At 40.9% G+C, this 17,732-nt stretch overlaps 1 protein-coding gene across 1 annotated transcript in view; it reads left to right on the plus strand.

The window, feature by feature from the left end:
• Nucleotides 1-290: 290 nt before the first annotated feature.
• Noc3l (NOC3 like DNA replication regulator) overlaps nucleotides 291-17,732 on the plus strand; it is a 33,200-nt gene continuing 15,758 nt past the window's right edge. Inside the window, exons 1-10 of the mRNA XM_048438953.3 lie at nucleotides 291-449; nucleotides 1,410-1,617; nucleotides 4,033-4,165; nucleotides 5,379-5,536; nucleotides 6,087-6,140; nucleotides 7,680-7,810; nucleotides 11,766-11,927; nucleotides 12,111-12,204; nucleotides 14,572-14,747; nucleotides 15,019-15,147. Of these exons, the coding sequence (XP_048294910.3) occupies nucleotides 441-449; nucleotides 1,410-1,617; nucleotides 4,033-4,165; nucleotides 5,379-5,536; nucleotides 6,087-6,140; nucleotides 7,680-7,810; nucleotides 11,766-11,927; nucleotides 12,111-12,204; nucleotides 14,572-14,747; nucleotides 15,019-15,147 (1,254 nt within the window). The 5' untranslated portion in view covers nucleotides 291-440. The remainder of the gene's footprint in view (nucleotides 450-1,409; nucleotides 1,618-4,032; nucleotides 4,166-5,378; nucleotides 5,537-6,086; nucleotides 6,141-7,679; nucleotides 7,811-11,765; nucleotides 11,928-12,110; nucleotides 12,205-14,571; nucleotides 14,748-15,018; nucleotides 15,148-17,732) is intronic.

Genomic DNA, 17,732 nt, shown 5'->3' on the forward strand with positions numbered 1-17,732 from the left:
GAAGCTGCTCTCGGCCCTCTAGCCGACCGGGAAGGCGAATACCCGCAACAGACCTAGCCGCGAGACGCAGGCGACTGAAAGGGCCAAGGCTTCGCCTCCTGTCTTCCCCAGGACTTCAAAGGAACCCGGGCAGGAACCCGTCCTAGCCCCTCGGTTGGGCCATCCGCTCAACCTAAGCCAGCAGCACCCCGCCTCAGAACGTCTCACCCAGGTCAGCCTGCGAGCGCCTGGACGCGAAACCGGAGCCGCTAGGGGGCGCGCGCGCCACGGCCAGAAAACGGAAGTCCCGCCTCCCGTTTCCGGGGACAGAAAGGTGTGGGGCTGGCAGCGGCTTCCTGTTCGAGTGAAACTGCGCTCTGGGCACGTGTGTTTCTTTCTCCGGCTCCTGTGTCTACCCCTTCCCGTTGATCTTGTCTGCGGTACTCCTTGCAGGCTCAAGGATGAAGGCGGTAAGTGCCCTCGGGTCCCCGGCCCCCGTGACTTACGGTTCCTCGGGTTGACAGGGTCCCCGCCTAGCTTATCTTTTCCGTAAATTTTTCACTCTGGTATAGGGGGGCGGTGGCCTATGTTGGGGCTCCTGGCGGTTCTGTGCACCGTCTACTTCGGGTTCTTACTTGGCTTTTGCGTCCTCGCTCATGGTGGTCTCAGGGAGCAGGTGTGAGGTCAGCAGTGAGCCCTGCATGTGAAGGATGTCAGACTGAAGAGTCTTTCCAGACTGTTTCTCGAACCCTTTTCTACACATGAGAAGTAAGTCCAGACTTCTTGAACCTACTTGATGAGTCACCGGACCCGGAGAGGACCCGTTTCCCCTTAAAGTTTAAGGAGATAGGAAGGCTGGTGATTTCCGAGATGGAGAAGGAAATTGGAGTCTTGGGATTTGTATTATAAAACAATTACCAGCAAGAGAATTGGAATCCAAACACATAATTCAGTTTTACACTCCTTAGATCAAGGATCTTCATCGAGTTGCATGATTTCTGTAACCTTCACTTCCTCTGTCATGTGACGATCATTATATAGGCTATTGAGAAGTTTGAGTGCTTTGGGATTAATAAAACACCAAGTAAATGTCAGTTGTTATTGTTAAAGGTAGCCGTTATTTTGCTCTGTTTGTGTTATGGTACAAGTGTTAAGCTACCCTTGAATAACCATTTACCTCAAGATAAGAGATTCATAACGTTTTCATTTCAGGTAGAGTCAGGTTATGGAAAAATCCTGTCATGAGTCACCGATACTCTGGTGCCATCTGTAGGATGAGTTACTGCCTTATGTTGGTTTTAGCTCTTATGCAGGATCCACAGTTGTGAGACATTTGTGAAATTGGTCTAATTTGTAAGCTATTTTCCCTAAACTGATTTAAGAAATAATTTAAATTTCTGAGTTTCAGTGCCCCTTCTGTTGTTTTCTAGAGAAGGAATAAAAAGCAGGTCCCAAGCTTTCGCAAGCTGATAAAAACTAGTAAAGTGAAACTTGAAAACAAACTGAAGAATAAGCAGTTTAAGCAGCAGAGTACTATCAAGAAGTTCCGAAAAGAGCAGAGGAAGCTAAGGCAAGCCGTGAAAGATGCTGTGTCCAAGAAACCAGTCCCCTTGGAGGACCCAAAGAGCAAGTGGCCAGGTAACGAGAGCCTTCACTTACCCTAGTTCTCTCCAGTTAGGCTGGAATGTTCTCTGTGGAGATGACTTGTGTTCTAGTAACGTTCGTCCTGTGTTCAGATCTTCATGGTCTAGGTAGCGATAGAACTCCTGTATGCTTTACCACAGTCAGTATGAGAAAGCATTTCAAGATGTATGCACTGTGAGAAAGTTCGCTTCTGCTTCTAGTTGGTCTAGGCATCAGATCTGAAAATGTAGTACTTGGGAGACACCCTGAGTAGCTGTGTAATTAAATTTTGAGCTACATATCGGTGTTGTCACCTTCTCAATCACTGAGAGCCGAGGTAAGACTGCTTTGCATTTGTGCATTCTTCACCATGTTGCCATTGGGTACTTCCTTTTCTTTTTTCTTTTTTTCTTTTTTCTTTTTTTTTTTTTTTTTTTTGTTTTTCCAGACAGGGTTTCTCTGTGTAGCCCTGGCTGACCTAGAACTTGCTCTGTAGACCAGGTTGATCTCGAAGTCTCAGAGTTCTGCCTGCCTCTGTCTCCTGAGTGCTGAAATTATAGGCATGCACTACCACCCAACTGGTATTTCCCTTTCTAAACTGGTGGTTTTCTTTCAGCTTGTAGACTTGGGCTGAAATTCAGCTCTAATTGTCTGGGTTATTTTGTAGAACTATCCAAGAACTTCAGATACTCAGAATAGGAAAAGAATGTGACCATTTTGAATCAGGCAAGTTCTGAAGCTGATTTAAAGAACTATTTGTTTTTTTTTTTTTTTCTATAACCATCTTAATCTCTTACTCCTGACATATTTGGCCCAGTAGTAATGTTATTGTAAGGGATATACGATCATTTGCCTGGAAGTCAGGAAATGTAGGCTCTTCTTTTGATTTGCGCTGGTAACCATGTGATCTTGTTTGGTCTCTCAGCCTCCAGTCTAGGAACAATGAATTGATTGATTATAGATACTTTTAGAGAAAGTATCTAAAACTTCTAAGTTTTACAACTTGAAAAGTGTAATGTGCTGCCAGGTGGTGGTGGTGGTGCACGCCTTTAATCCCGGAATTCAGGAGGCCGAGACTGGCAGATTTCTGAGTTTGAGGCCAGCTTGGTCTACAGAGGGGGTTCCAGGTCAGCCAGGGCTACACAAGAGAAACCCTTTCTTGAAAACCAGAGGGAGAGAGAGAGAGCGCGCGCAAGCGAGAGAGAGAGAGAGAGAGAGAGAGAGAGAGAGAGAGAGAGAGAGAGAGAGGAGGGGGGAGAAGAAAGAATGGAAGGAAGAGAAAAGTGTAACATGCTAATAGTTCCCTTAATAAAAGTACAAGGGAAAATATTCATTCTTACAGCTTAGCATCTAAGTGAAATCATGAGAGATGGATGAATATAAGAAAAAGATGGAGGCAAACACTGTTAAGTTGATATGAAGAAAATTGATGGATTTTTTTTCCTTGTAGCCTCACTTTCCTTACTAAAATAGAAGAGTAAGTCCTTGGATGAAATGAGGCAGGTGAAGGAACTAGAAGTACAGTGATAGAAAAACAGAAAGTCAATGGGAGAGAAAGTTGGCTAACAATATACACCAATTTCTGGTTTGAGAAATGCAATGTCCTTTAAAGTAGATAGGAGTTTCATTCTGTGCCTGTTTACATAATAGTATTTATCAGTCTTACTGCTGTTAGGAAGGCTAAGTTTTGTTAGGGAAAACACTAAGGTTGTCTTGTTCAAAGTTGAATCTTCTGCACTTATAAAAGGGTTTTTGGCACTTGAGATATATAGATATAGATATGCACACACATACATATCATATAGACACACATGAATAAAAAGGTGAATAAAGAGGAACACAGGAAGTGAGCAGAGAAGGAAGTTAGAGTGATGAGTGAGGTTGGGGTTTTGTTATAGGATGAGTAACTTTAATATAGAAAGGAAAGTTGCTGAGTGTGTAAGCAGGAGAATGGTGGAAGTGTAACCCTGCAACCTAAGCCAGGGAACAAAAGCAGAACACACTAGTGTTCAGAACAGCAAGTGATTGAAATAAAGGTCTATATGTGTAGTTAGTAAAACAGTACATTGGAAGTAACCAAATAATACTGGAAGGACAGATGGTTGTGGTCCAAGAATGAGCATCAAGTCTTGGGACCTGGCCTTTGGGGAGGGCCGCTGAAGTGAAGCAAAGGTCATGGGAGATGAGAATGTGCTAATGAACTCAGCTGTTGGTTCTCAGTTAAGAATGCAGGCAGACACTGATATTTAGATTTCAGGAATCAGATACTAAGCTGCTAGCCCTTTGCTGGATTAAGAGCATCTCCACGAGGAAAAAAATTGTCACCCGGCATGTCAGTAGTGCTTTCCTGGGGAGTACTGGAGGAAGGGGAGGTGAGATAGAAAAAAATGCAGGACTTTAATACTTCTTTTTTCTTTTTTGGTGGAACAGTTAAAAGGATGGAGAGGGAAGAGGAGGAGGAGGAAGAAGCCCTTCCTTTAGATATGATGGATGAAGATGACTTACAGCTGATGAGAGAGTTAGGACAAAAAGCATCTTTTCTTACAAGAGATCTTTCTTCTAGGTAATGTTTCATCTGGATTGTAAGTGTTCACATCTCTGTGTGTTACAAATGCGGTTCTGAGCATCAGACCCAGTACGTAGCTCAGGATGGACTGTAACTGATGGTCCTCCTGTCTCAGCCTTCATAATTCTGGGATTATAGGCACATATTGTCTTGCCTGGTTTACAGTAGATTTTCTGATGATAGCCTTTAGGTACATGTGCTGGTTAGTTTTTTTGTTTGCCTTTGTCAGCTTGACACAAACTAGAGTAATCTGAGAAGAGGGACCTTCACTTGAGACCATGTTTCATCAGATTGGCTTATAGCAGTGATTCTTAACCTTTCCAATGCTGCAACCCTTTAATACAGTTCCTCATGTTATGGTGGCCGTTAGGTTGGAACCTCCAGCTCACTCCTGCTAGGTCTCCCAAGCCCTATGCCTGTCTCTCCAAACCCTGCCAGCTTAGAGTCTCTGAACAAAGGGACGGCAGCAAAAAGCCCAGTTCTACATTCTTGGCTGCACTGCAGCTTCCTCCCCTGAGGTTGCCCGCTGCTCAAGTCCCTGCCTGATGCCATCACCCTCGCCTATAACCTTTATAATCTCTCTGCTTTAGTTCTGTGGGCGGCTTCTCCAGCCTTGATCTCTGGGACTAGAGAACCCACCTGGGATTTTCTTTGCTCAAATAAGCCTGTTGTTATACTTTGTAAATTCAGCTTGATCTGGTTTACTGAGGCAGCAGAGAAACATATTATTGGGGAACAGAAAAACCTATTATAAAGTGACCCCTATCATAAAATTGTTTTCGTTGCTGCTTTGTAAGTGTAATTTTGCCACTCTTATGAATCGTAGTGTAAATATTTTTAGAGACAGAGTTTTGACCGAGATCGGGCCCACAGATTGAGAATCGCTGGCTTACTGGCAAGCCTGTGGGGGCATTTTCTTGTTTTATGTTTGTTGGAATGGCCCAGCCCATTTTGGCAATGCTATCTCTTGGCATGTGGTCCTGGGTGTTATAAGGAAAACTGACCAAGCCAGGAGGAACAAGCCAATAAGCACTGTTCCTCCATAGCTTCTTCAGTTTCTACCTTAAGTTCCTGCCCTTCATAAGGAACTCCAGTTGTAAGCTGGACTAGATCCTTTCATCCTCGGGTTGTGTTTGGTCATGGTGTTTATCACTGCAACAGAGGCCTAGAAGAGAACCCTTTAAAACTGAAATTGAACTTTTTTCTGCAGTGAGCCAGTTCATATCAAGAAACGAAAGCATGAGAGTGTGATAGCTAAATATGAAAAAGTGCCAAGAACTCTGCAGACTGCACCTGAGAAGGAGTTGATTCATTTGCTTCCTATCAAGGATAAAAGTGGTATAATCCCACAGACTAGGGAGAAGCCAGGTGAGTCGATGGCTAACTTCCTAGTTACACTTATATTGTATTTCTAGAACACATTTTTTTTTTCATTCAAAGTTTAGCATTTGGCTTTTAGTCATATCTACAGAGTAAGAGTAGCTTCCATTAGCATATAGTGGATTTAGTAATTCTGGCCAGGGTCACAGACAGTTCTTTTGGGAATCTGTTTCATTGAGAATGCAACTAGAGCTATAAGGTTTGGGTTATTATCTCCTCAGAAAGAGAGAGGGGAATGGGGCAGAGGTAGAGAAAGAAAGAGAAAATGTGTTTATGAAATAATAGTAAACACAAAAATCAAAGACACCGTTATAGTGATTTATAGCAAAGCATGTACTCAGGAAACTCCATCTGGGCAAACACTAAATTCTGCTTCCAGGGACTTTGTTCTTCCCCTCCCTCCCTCCCTCCCTCCCTTCCTCCCTTCCAGTTATTGCCTATCCTGAGATCGGTGGTAACCACTGCTCTGTTGCTTTCTTCTCTGTTCTGTTCTACCACTTAATGTTATCACAGCTTAATATGTAAATCTGTCCAATAGTCACAGACGTCCAGCAGGAAGAAGAGGATGAAGAAGAGCAGGAAGTTGAGGAAGGTAATAAGACATATCTTTGTAATTGACAGTTAATTGGGAAGTGGTCTTTTTTGTTTTGTTTTTTTGTTTTTTTCAAGACAAGGTTTCTGTGTAGCTTTGGTGCCTGTCCTGGAACTAGCTCTTGTAGACCAGGCTGGCCTTGAACTCACAGAGACCCACCTGCCTCTACCTCCCGAATGCTGGGATTAAAGGCATGCACCACCACCGCCTGGCTTAGGAAGTGGTCTTTTGCATGGTGAATGTAGTTCGTTTTAGGCGGTGCACCTAGCGTGGACATCGTGGAGCACTGCTCCTTTAAAGCCCATTTTCTACATTTGAAAGGCTCACATTGTAAACTTTATATACTTCTTATTTTGGAAAAATATGGACAATTACATTTTCCAATGGCGAGGCAAACATGAAAAATTTTTATTGTTACTGTTTGGAATCCTTCTAATTATAAGAAAAGGACCTACTTACAAAAACAATTACTTTTGAAAACAGCAAAATTGATTTTGTGGTGTACAATCTTTTTTTTTTTTAAGGATAATCATGCTTAGTGTATGTCTTTTTCAGTTACCGAAATGTGGGTTTCTAACATTTAAAATAATTTTTAGCTGCCTATTAAGTTTGTAAAATTATATTTTTATTGTGTACGTATGCACGTGGAGATCAGAGGATTGGCAGCAGCTCTACCAGCTGAGCCATCTCACTGTCACCCACCCTCGCCTTTTTTTTTCCCCCCCTTATTAAGACTAGGTCTCATATGCACAGGTTAACCAGAAACTTACTGTGTGACCCAGGATGGGTTCAGACTCATGGCAATGCTGCTTCAGCCTGCCAAATGCTGAGATTACAGGTGTGAGCCATCATACGCCATGCCTTGTGGAATAGTTTTAATTAATCAAAATTAACCTGGAAATAAATTTTATATGAAACTACTGTTACATTTTACTTCAATTATCAGACCTCATTAAAAATGTGTGTGAGATTATAAATCAATCGTTGTAGTTAGCTGGTTCCAGTCATTGATCAGATGCACATCACAGGTTATACTTGTATATTTATATCTAGTTTCCCCTGGGTCTTTCTCTTGAAACTTACTTTGCAGACCAGGCTGGCCTCAAACTCATAGAGATCTGCCAGCCTCTGCCTCTCGGCATATGCCATCATCACCCACTCCCTTAAAGTATAATTCAAAGCCCTACATAGAGTTGAAAACAAAAGGATGGTATTTTGTAACTTAAGAAAATACTAAGTCAGGAGTGTTTCATTAGCTAATGAAGTTTTGGGTTTGTTAGGATAGTATTTAAGAATTTGAGTGTGGGCTTTCTGTTAGGTTTTGAATTTGAAATTGAAGTTAGCCAAGCTGCTTTTTTTTTTCGCTTTAGTTTTCGCATCTGCAAAATGACATGTTCGTGTGTGTGAGTAGAATGGTGGGTAATGCCCAACAATAGACATAGATTCCTACTCCCATCATTATTTTATATGAAAGGTATAAATTTATTAGCTCTCTGAAAGTAAAGGAATATTTAAGAAGGAAAACCTAATTTCTTTCAGAGATCATTGAAAACCCTGTTCCAGAGCTCACCATGGAAGAACATTTAATTGAGAGAAAGAAGAAACTACAGGAGAAGAAAATAAAGATTGCAGCCTTGGCATCTGCCATACTGTCAGATCCAGAAAGTAATGTGAGTGGTATTGATTATGTAAACCTCAGATTGTTGAAGAGCTCTAGTTTCCTTTAACACACAACACTCAGAATTAACTAAACGTAAGCTGGAGTTGAATGAAAGTGTAGACAGAATCTTAGCTTCATCCCGCATCTCAACCTGATTTCTTTCATGAGCTTAGAAAAGCCACTTAGACTCTGAGATTTGATTTCCTCATTTGCAAACAAAGATAAAGGACTTATCTTGGCAACTCAGAGGGTGGTAAATATCTAAAAAGTTACTGTATTAGGGAAGAATCTTCCTACAGGTTTGTCTCACTATTCAGGAGAGAGAGAGAGAGAGAGAGAGAGAGAGAGAGAGAGAGAGAGAGCAAGCTTCTGTCTCCACATGTGTGTGTGTGCACATGTGTGAGTGTGTGCCTGCTGCTGTTCATTCACCTCTTTGATTGTGCCTTTCTGTGTCAGTTTTCCCAGGCTGGTCTCAAACTTGTGTTCCTGCCTCAGCTTCCTAAGTTTTGGGATATTAGGTGTGTATCATATCTACCTACTTAAAGGTTTTAGTGAGGAGCATTCTTTATAAAAGTCAGTGGAATTAGTTCAGAAATATTTGTAGTTAGAAAATACTGTACAAGGCTGATAGTGTACATTTGTAACCTTAGCACTAGGGAACTTGAGGCAAGAGGATTGCTGCTAGTTCAAAGTCAACCCGTAAGTAAGCTCCTGCCTCAAAAACTCAGAGAAACAAAGAAAAAAGAGAGAAGGAGACAGGGATGGAAATGTGAGAGGAAGGAAGGAAGAGACCGATAACGAATGAAGGAAATGCTTTGAGTGAAGTGGAGCCAGAGTCTTGAAGAAAACTGCCTCTGAGTCTTGGGTACCTGGTGAAAATGGTGATATGGCATGTGAATTCAAGAAATCTGGGGTTCAGTCTTGGCTCCCCTAAGTGCTGCTTGAGATAGGTTAAGTTCTTTTTCCTAAGAAAACAGCATTTCAACACTGTTGTGAGAATTAGATATTTCATATTAAGTGATACTGTTCTTGTTATATTGACTTTCCCAGTATCTGAGTATGACAAGTATTTATTTATTGAATAATAAATTGGATTTTGACTTTAAACATTATCTGCTGTTGTGGAGGGAGGGAAGTGTCATAGTAATGTGGAACACCTGTGTGGATTGGCGTCTCTCTTTTCCTCTTTACAAGAGTTCAGGGACTGAATGCAGGTTGGTAGTCATGTATTTTGCCTGCCATCTCTCTAGCCCCTGTTATTTAGGGTAAGAAATGTCATGTGGGCAAACTTTGAGTAATACTTGTCTTTTTTAGTTAAAAAAAAAAGGTAATATATGGACCAGAATCAGAGGGGAGTGGGAGTTAGGATAACTTTTCATCTCTGTTTTCTTATTTGATCACCATAGAACCATAGAGATATTCTTATTTTAATTTTTTAAAAATAAATTTATTTTTGAGAATTTCATAAATCCCCACATTTCTCCCATCAACTGCTCCCCAGATCACCCCTAACAAATCCCTCTCCCAATTTCGTGACTTTTTGTGGAGGGGGTTTGGGGGCAAGGTCTCGCTTTGTTACTCCAGCTGCCTGCTTCTGCTTCTAAAGTACTGGGGTTAAAATCTTATGTCACCATGCCAGTTTTTTTTTTTTGTTGTTGTTGTTGCTTGTTTTATAACCCATGAAGTCTAATTAGTGCTGCCTAGATGTATGTGGGGGTAGGTTTGTTTTGTTTTGTTTTTGAGACAGGGTTTCTCTACGTAACAGCCAGGGCTGTCCTGGAACTCACTCAGTAGACCAGGCTTGAACTCAGAGGTCCAACTGCCTCTGCCTCCCGAGTGCTGGGATTAAAGGCGTGCACCACCACCCAGCCTATTTTTTCTTTTTTTTGGACAGGGTTTTACTGTTTAGCCTTGGCTGACCTGAAACTTCCAGAAACCCACCTGCCTCTCTTCCTGAGTTCTGGGATTAAGGACGGCATACTACCGTGCCTCATCATAAGTGCCAGTTTTTAAAGGATTTTATGCTGGGTGGAGGTAGCACATGCCTAGTTTACAGAGTGAGTTCTAGGAAAGAGAGGACTACATAGAAACCCTGTCTTCAAAGAAAGAAACAAAACCAAATACAACCAAATAAATGATAAATGAATACAAGGATTTTATTTTATTATCATTTTTTTTTTAAAACTTGGTTTATCTGTGTGAATGCCACACAGTGCATATGATAGTCCGTGAGCAGCTTTCAGGAGTCTGTTTATTCACGGATTCTGGAGACTGAACTTGGGTAATCAGGCCTGAGTGACAGGTGCCTTTACTCACTGAGTCTTCTCACTGGCAATATTTTGATGTCATTTGATAACGTCCTTTTATGTCATTTTCCTACTGAAAAACTGGGTCTTCAGAGACCCAGGTAAGAGCAGGGCAGGGTGGCACAGGCCCTTTCCCAGCAGGTGGTAGGCAGAGGTGGGCAGATCTCTGGGATTTCTAGACCCGCTAGGACTATGTAGTGAGAACCTGTCTTAAAAATCTTAAGTGAGAACTGGAGATGCCTCTCAGTGGTGGAGCACCAGAGCACCTGGCCAGCATAAGCAAGGCCACAGTTTGACCCCCAGCATCTCCAGAAAACTCAAGTGATTACTGCCCCCTTCCCCCTTTTGATAGCCACATAATTGGACCCAGGTCTTCTACTACTCCAGAGGCTTTGCCTGTGCTACACAATTTCAGGAGAGCAAATAGATGAAGGCCCCTTTGTCCTTGCTGTGGGAACATTGCTAGCAAGCCGGAGTACTGCTCTTCACTTACTGAACCAATAACAATAGTGATTCAAAGGAAGCATTTCAATTGAAACCAACTCCTTATTTATTTATTTTTAATGGGATTGTTTCACATCCTTACTGACTACTTTCTGCATCTTTCCAATTTTAGTATATGTGCTGCTGAAGTTGGCACCAACTTTATACTTTTGAATTTTATCATGTAAATTATCTTCAAATCTTACTGCAATTAATATAACTTGGCTCTATATATGTATATATTTTCCCTCCAGTATCAGGTATTGAACCTAGGACCTCATGTATGCTGGTCAAGCGCTCTACCACTGAGCTACAACTTCTGTGGTTATATATTTGCTTAATTTAGTATTAGTATTTTTGTTTGTTTCTTTTTTCTTTTTCTTTTCTTTCTTTTTTTTTTTTTTTTTTGAGACAGAGTTTCTCTGTGTAGACCTAATTGTCCTGGAACTCACTCTGTAGACCAGGCTGGCTTTGAACTTAGAGAAATCCACTTGCCTCTACCTGCTGAGTGCTAGAGTTAAAGACATGCACCACCACCGCCCGACGCAATAATTATTTTTATTGTGTGCACATGGGTGTACTAATGCAGTTAAAATTTAGCTCTTAGAAGTTGGTTCTTTCCTTCCACCAAGGGTTCATGGGATAGAAATCACAATCATCAGGCATGCTCTGGAAGTACTTTGCCCTGCTGAGCTTCTTACCAGCCCAACTCTTTTCTCTTGTCTTTCTCCTCTCCTCTCCTCGCCTCACCTCGCCTTGCCTCACCTCGCCTTGCCTCCCCTCCCCTCCTCTCCGCTCCTCTCCTCACCTCTCCTCACCTCTCCTCTTCTCCCCTTCTCCCCTATCCCAAGATATAGTCTCACAATGTAGCTCTGGCTGTCCTAAAATCAGAACCCACAGAGTTCCACCTGCTTCTGCCTCCCAAGTGAGTGCTGAGATTAAATGTATGCACAGTCACACCTGACTCCTAACCTATTTCTAATAGTTTGTACTTGCCTACATGGGTGAAGTATGGTTTTCCTTTAACTTAGTGATGTGTCCATTGGAGTTTATTGCAGCTTGGCTCTGTTACTCTTTAGGTGAATTCCACTTAGGATGTCAGATGCAGGGCTGTTGTCTTTTCTCTGAAGTGTTTTGCCACCAATTCTGTAGTCTTACGAATCATTTCTTTAACAGATTAAAAAACTGAAAGAGTTGCGTTCCATGCTGATGGAACAGGACCCTGATGTGGCTGTCACTGTTCGGAAGCTGGTGATCATTTCACTGATGGAGCTATTTAAGGACATCACTCCTTCCTATAAAATCCGGCCTCTAACTGAAGCAGAAAAATCCACCAAGGTGATGCTAGATAAAATGATAAGCCAAAAATTTTGGAGGACTAGGGATGGGAAAATAGAGAGTTACTGCTGTTATTTAATCCTTGTTCTTGCCCCAGCCCAAAGTGTAGGGCACTTGTTTTCTTGTCCGATTTTGAAGTTAATGCTCTGATTTTTAAACATAAAATAATTTTGATCTTTTCAGATTCGTAAAGAAACCCAGAAGTTAAGAGAATTTGAAGAAGGCTTGGTTAGCCAATATAAATTTTATTTGGAAAATCTGGAACAAATGGTTAAAGGTATATTAAACTCAAGACTTTCTCTGTGTAACCCTGGCTGTCCTGGAACTCACTCTAGAGCAGGCTGACCTTGACCCTGGAGATCTGCCTGCCTCTGTCTGCCTAGTGCTCAGTGCTGGGATTAGAGACTGCCATCACTGCCCAGCTTTTTTTTCTTTTTTCTTTTTTTTTTTTCCTCTTTGATGTAGTCCTGGCTGGCTTGGAACTCAGTTTGTAGACCAGGTGGCCTCAAGCGTACAGAGAGCTGCCTGCCTCTGCCATCTTAGGGCTGGAGTTGAAGACTTGCACCATCATGCCCAACAGGCAACCTTGTCTTAAAAGAACATGCATATATAACCTTATATGATCACAAAGGTAACTTTATATTCTGTTTTATGTGAGAGGCAATCTAAAGTCAGACTTCTGGGGGCTGGGATTGTAGTGTAATTGGAAGAGTTCTTACCTAGCGTTCATGAAAGCTCCTGTCTCTGGCACAGTATAAGCCAGCTGTATGTTGTGGTGCACACTGTGATATCAGCATAGGGGAGGTGGAAGCAGAAATATCAGAAGTTCAGGGTCAGTCACACCTACATAGAGAGTTCAAGTCCATTGTATACCAGAATGGAGACCCTGTCTGAAAACACAGAAAGACTTCCAGAGTTCAGCCTTTCTCTACCATTTGCATAATAGGTAAATTACCTTTCTGTGCTTTATTTTTTTAATCAATAAATAGTAATAATATTGTTTACCTTATAGGATTTATGAGAAGCAGTTTGATTTATAAACATGAAGTGTTTAGTTATTTTATCAGCTATTAATATTAGCAGTTCTTTGTCTTTCCTCTTTTGCTGCTGGGGATTGAATGCAGGAACACATGCACACTACCATTGAGCTATATGCTCGGCATGCTGTAGTCCTTCATAAGTAGTCATGGATTTGTTGCATTTATGAACAGTTGGGATTCTTATTATTATTTTAAAACTGTAGACAAAAGACTATATCTTGAAATAGGTGTTCATGTTTTAAAAGCAAACTTAAAACTTAGCTAGGATGATAAGCCTTTTGAACACCCATCTCCAAAAAAAGAAGGGCATAGTGAGAATTGGGTGGTAAATGGAGAAGAAACCCAGATTCCTAGTTCATTTCACTGAATTCCTTTCCTGAGTGCCAGGACCAAGGATCTCGTAGTTACCAGCCGAGACAGTGCTGCTGAGCCTCCTGTTGGCCTGAGTGGGACAGAGAAGTGGTAGAGTGGACACTGGGTGGAGATGGGAGGCTTGGATATTGTTTTTATGCTTTGGTATCCATCTGGACTATACTAGGATTTGTTCCTGGAGACTCTTATCTGGCCATTGACAAGCCCAAGGTTAGGCTCAGTAGAAACCTTGTCTCAAAAAATAATGTGGAGGGCCTGGAGAGATGGCTCAGGAGACCTAACTTTGGTTTCCAAGACCCACATCAGGCTGCTCACAATTGCCTATGACTCCAGCTCTCAGGAATCCAGTACTCTCTTCAGACCATGTGGATACCTGCATTCAGCTGTGCACATATCCACATTTGCCCGTTAAAAAAGTAGGGTGAAAGGTGACAGAAAAAGACAGGTTTTGACCTCTGTCTTTGACATGCGTATGGATGTGGGCACATAGTCATATACTGTGCACACACATAAAAGAATGTAATGTAACTACACTAAAAGTGAAATTAAGTTCAATATTAAGTTAATTACCAAATTACCATTTGTTTGGACGGTGGTGGGGCATGCCTTTAATCCCAGCACTTGGGAGGCAGAGGCAAATGGATCTCTGTAAATTCAAGGCCAGCCTGGCCTACAGAGTGAGTTCTAGGATAGTCAGAGATATTACACAGAGAAACCCTGTCTCTTACTACCCCCCAAAAAGAAAGAAAGATACCCCATAGTACCATTTCTTAATTTTTCTTTAACATATATTTATTTGTTTTGATTGTGGGTCTACACATGGGTGCACAGATGGCATTGTGGGAATGTGAGTGTCAAGAGGGCACCTTGTGGGAGGCAGTTATCTCCTTCCGTCCTGTGGATTCCGGGAGTTGACTCCTGAGCCAACTTTTTAGCTCTACTTACCATCTTAGCATGTAATTAATTTGAAAGATTAATAAGATGATTTTTGTTCTCTCTCTTTTTTTTCTTTTGGTCCCAAGATCAAAATCCTGTATTTTACAGTTTCTTCTTTATGTAAGTTGTAGCTTCTGTTTGAGACCATGAAGATGCAAATGCTATACACAGATCTGACCATGCAAATATTTTATAGTTTGGTAAAGGTGTGGGAATACATGTTAACTGTAAAACAAAAGCCAATCAGTTTAAGCTCTGACCAGTGACTAAAGTAACTGCATTTGTGTTTTATTTAGACTGGAAGCAAAGGAAGCTGAAGAAGAGTAACGTGGTGTCCTTAAAGGCCTACAAAGGGCTGGCTGAAGTGGCTGTGAAGAGCCTGTGTGAGCTGTTGGTGGCCCTGCCCCATTTCAACTTTCACAACAACATTATTGTGCTGATTGTCCCTTTGATGAACGATGGGTCAAAGTTGGTGGGTTTTTCTAAAACTGGTTTATTGCTCTTGTCCTTATTAGGAAGATTATACACACTGCTTCATCTTATCCCTAAATTCTTTATAAGCTATTAGTAGTAATTAGCAGTTTATTATGCACTGTCTCGTAAGAACCTGACTTGAGCGGTAGTTTAGTGAGTAGTTCTCCATGGAGGCTTTTAACATCTTGTAATGCACAGGGCAGTCCCCCAACAGCAGGGGTCCTGGTCCAAGTGTCAGCTCTACTTTATTGTCACGCTTTCTTTTTCAGATATCTGAAATGTGTTGTGAAGCAGTAAAGAAACTCTTTAAACAAGATAAATTAGGCCAAGCTTCTCTTGGTGTAATTAAAGTGATTTCTGGTTTTGTAAAGGGCAGAAATTATGAAGTTAGGCCAGAGGTAAGCCTTTCTTTTCTTACTTTGAAGTTTGTTTTAAATTTTCATTTGTTTACAAAGTTAATTTTTTACTGTTTCAAGAAATTCATTTACAGACTTTTATAAGGTGGCAAGTTAAATATATATATATTCATTAACTATAAGTATTGCTGACAGTTTGTTGTGTGTATCTTCCTAGATGTAGTGGTAAAGAGATATATGCATCCTTGTTTCAAAACTTAAAAAAAGTCTTCTAGTCAGGACCCTTTTCTGCATCTGATTGATATGATGTGTGGTGAGCTTCACACACAAACATACAACACCCTGCTTGGTAGCGAGTTGTCTCAAGAATTTTCCTGGTATAGTCAGTGTTGGAGAGGCCATTGTTCATATTTTTTTTTAATATTGTGAGTATTCTATGAATTAGATTTCTTGAGTGGTGTTAGTGGATCCAGTAGTAATTACATTTAAAAATGAGAGATTGCCAAATGGTTTTCTAATAATGTGTCTTTCAATGTCATTAGTGATTTGAGTCATTTCCCAACTGACTGCCCAGTACTGAATGTTGCTGTTTAATTTTTTTGTCAATATGTAAGGTGTAAAGCTGCCCACATTGCATGTGTGTTTATTTGCATATTATGTGTGTGTGATATTGGAGTTGGTAGCGTGGGTCTGTGCATACATGTGTTCAGGTACACACGTAAGTGTGATTGTTAATGGTACAGGTAGACTTTGAGTATATTCTTTGATTGCTGTCCATCCACCTTTATGTTTTTGATACAGGGCTTCTCACTGAACCAGAGGCTCATTGATTTGGCTGGTCACTGAGCTTTGAGATTCACCTGTCTCTGTATAGTCCCCCCAGCACAGCCCAACTGCCACACCCAACTTTTTAAATGGGTACTGGAGATCTGAACTCAGGTCCTCATGCTTCCATCTCAGGCACTTTGATGAGTGAGCCATTTTTCTAGTCATTTGTATCTGTTAATTAATAAAGTTTTTCTTCTCTGTATACTGTTTCAAAGATGTTGCTTTACTAAAAACTTAAATTTCTATAATGAGACCAATGAAAGATAACAGACAAAATAGAAAAGAAACTCAATTGAAATAGTTGTGTATATCAATGTGTAAAGACACCCACATTTCAGTAGCATTACTAATCAGAAGAGGAAACATGTCTGCAAGTAAATTTGAAGCAGCAGTTCCTAATAGAACATAATCAGGGATTAAAAATCTCAAAATGCTTGGTGCTTAGCCAGTAATCATTACTATTTAAGTTTTTTGATATAACACGACATTATAGCATCTCAGTAGCATTTACTGAGATTTAAATGTAGAAAATGTAGAGAAAGTCTTTGTTAAGTTTTTTTTTTCTCTTCTCCCCTCTCATGGGTCCCATCCTAGTTTTCTGGTGTCTGTTTTCTTTCACTCTCATGTAGGTACAAATATAAAAAAAATTAGAAACTAAGCCGGGTGGTGGTGGCACAGGCCTTTGATCCTACCCAGCACTTGGGAGGCAGAGCTAGGTGGATCTCTGTGAGTTCTAGGGCAGCTAAACCGATTACACAGAGAAACCTCATCTTGAAAAACAAAACAAAATGAAAGTCCACATATGACAGAATGTGTGGTTTTCTTTCTGGAGTTGGGATATTTCACTTAAATGTTATTTTCTAGCTCCATACATTTTCTTGCAAATTGCCTAATTTCATTTTTCTTTTGAGCTGAATAAAATTCTATTGCACATGTATATCATGTTTCATTGTCCATTCCTCCACTGATGGGCGCCTACACTGAGTTTCCTAGCTGTTATGAGTAAAACAGCAGTAAATTACACATGTGCTGTGGTCTTAGGTATGTGTGCAGTTAATTTATGGAGGAACATTTGCACTGATTATTGCGGTGGCCAGTCTAGTTTACACCCAGGCACAGTGAATCTCACTGTTCTTCCCACACCCTCTACAACATTATTGTATTTGTCATTGGGATGAAAGCTATTCCTACAGGGTGAGTATAGAGCCTTCCATACTTTCATTGCTCACTTGGACTTTTTCCTATTTGTATTACTTGCCAGTCTTTCTAATTAAGTATCTTTCTTAATGACTTAGGATAATTTATTTTAAGATTTATGTTTTCAATTTTATTTATGTGTATGTCTGTGTGAGTATGTGTTATATGTGTACATATACCCTTGGAGGCCAGAAGAGGACAAACTGGACATGAAGTTAAATTTGACTGCCAGCCACCCAGCACGGGTGCTGGGAACTGAGCTCAGGTCCTCTGGAAGAGCAGAAAGTGCTCTTAACTCCTGAGCCATTCCTCTGTCTCCCAGTTTGGGATAATTTTAAAAATACCATTTCAGTAAATACACGTTCAGTTTCAAACACTGTTCTTGGTACTGAGGGTAAAATGATACACTTTTCTACATAGTAAGACTATAATCTTTACTGTCTATATTTAGAAATATTTCTTGGCTCAGCTCCCTTGTAACTCACTATTGACCTTTACCTGATGTCTTGCATAAAGCCACTTCAGTCTCAAGTTTGTAGATTTTCTTTCCTGAAGACTTACAGTTGTTTTTTCTTGTGTGTTTTGTCTTTTGAGACAGGGTT

The sequence above is a fragment of the Myodes glareolus genome, chromosome 7 (assembly GCF_982192425.1).
Source record: "Myodes glareolus chromosome 7, mMyoGla1.1, whole genome shotgun sequence".
NCBI lineage: Eukaryota > Metazoa > Chordata > Mammalia > Rodentia > Cricetidae > Myodes > Myodes glareolus.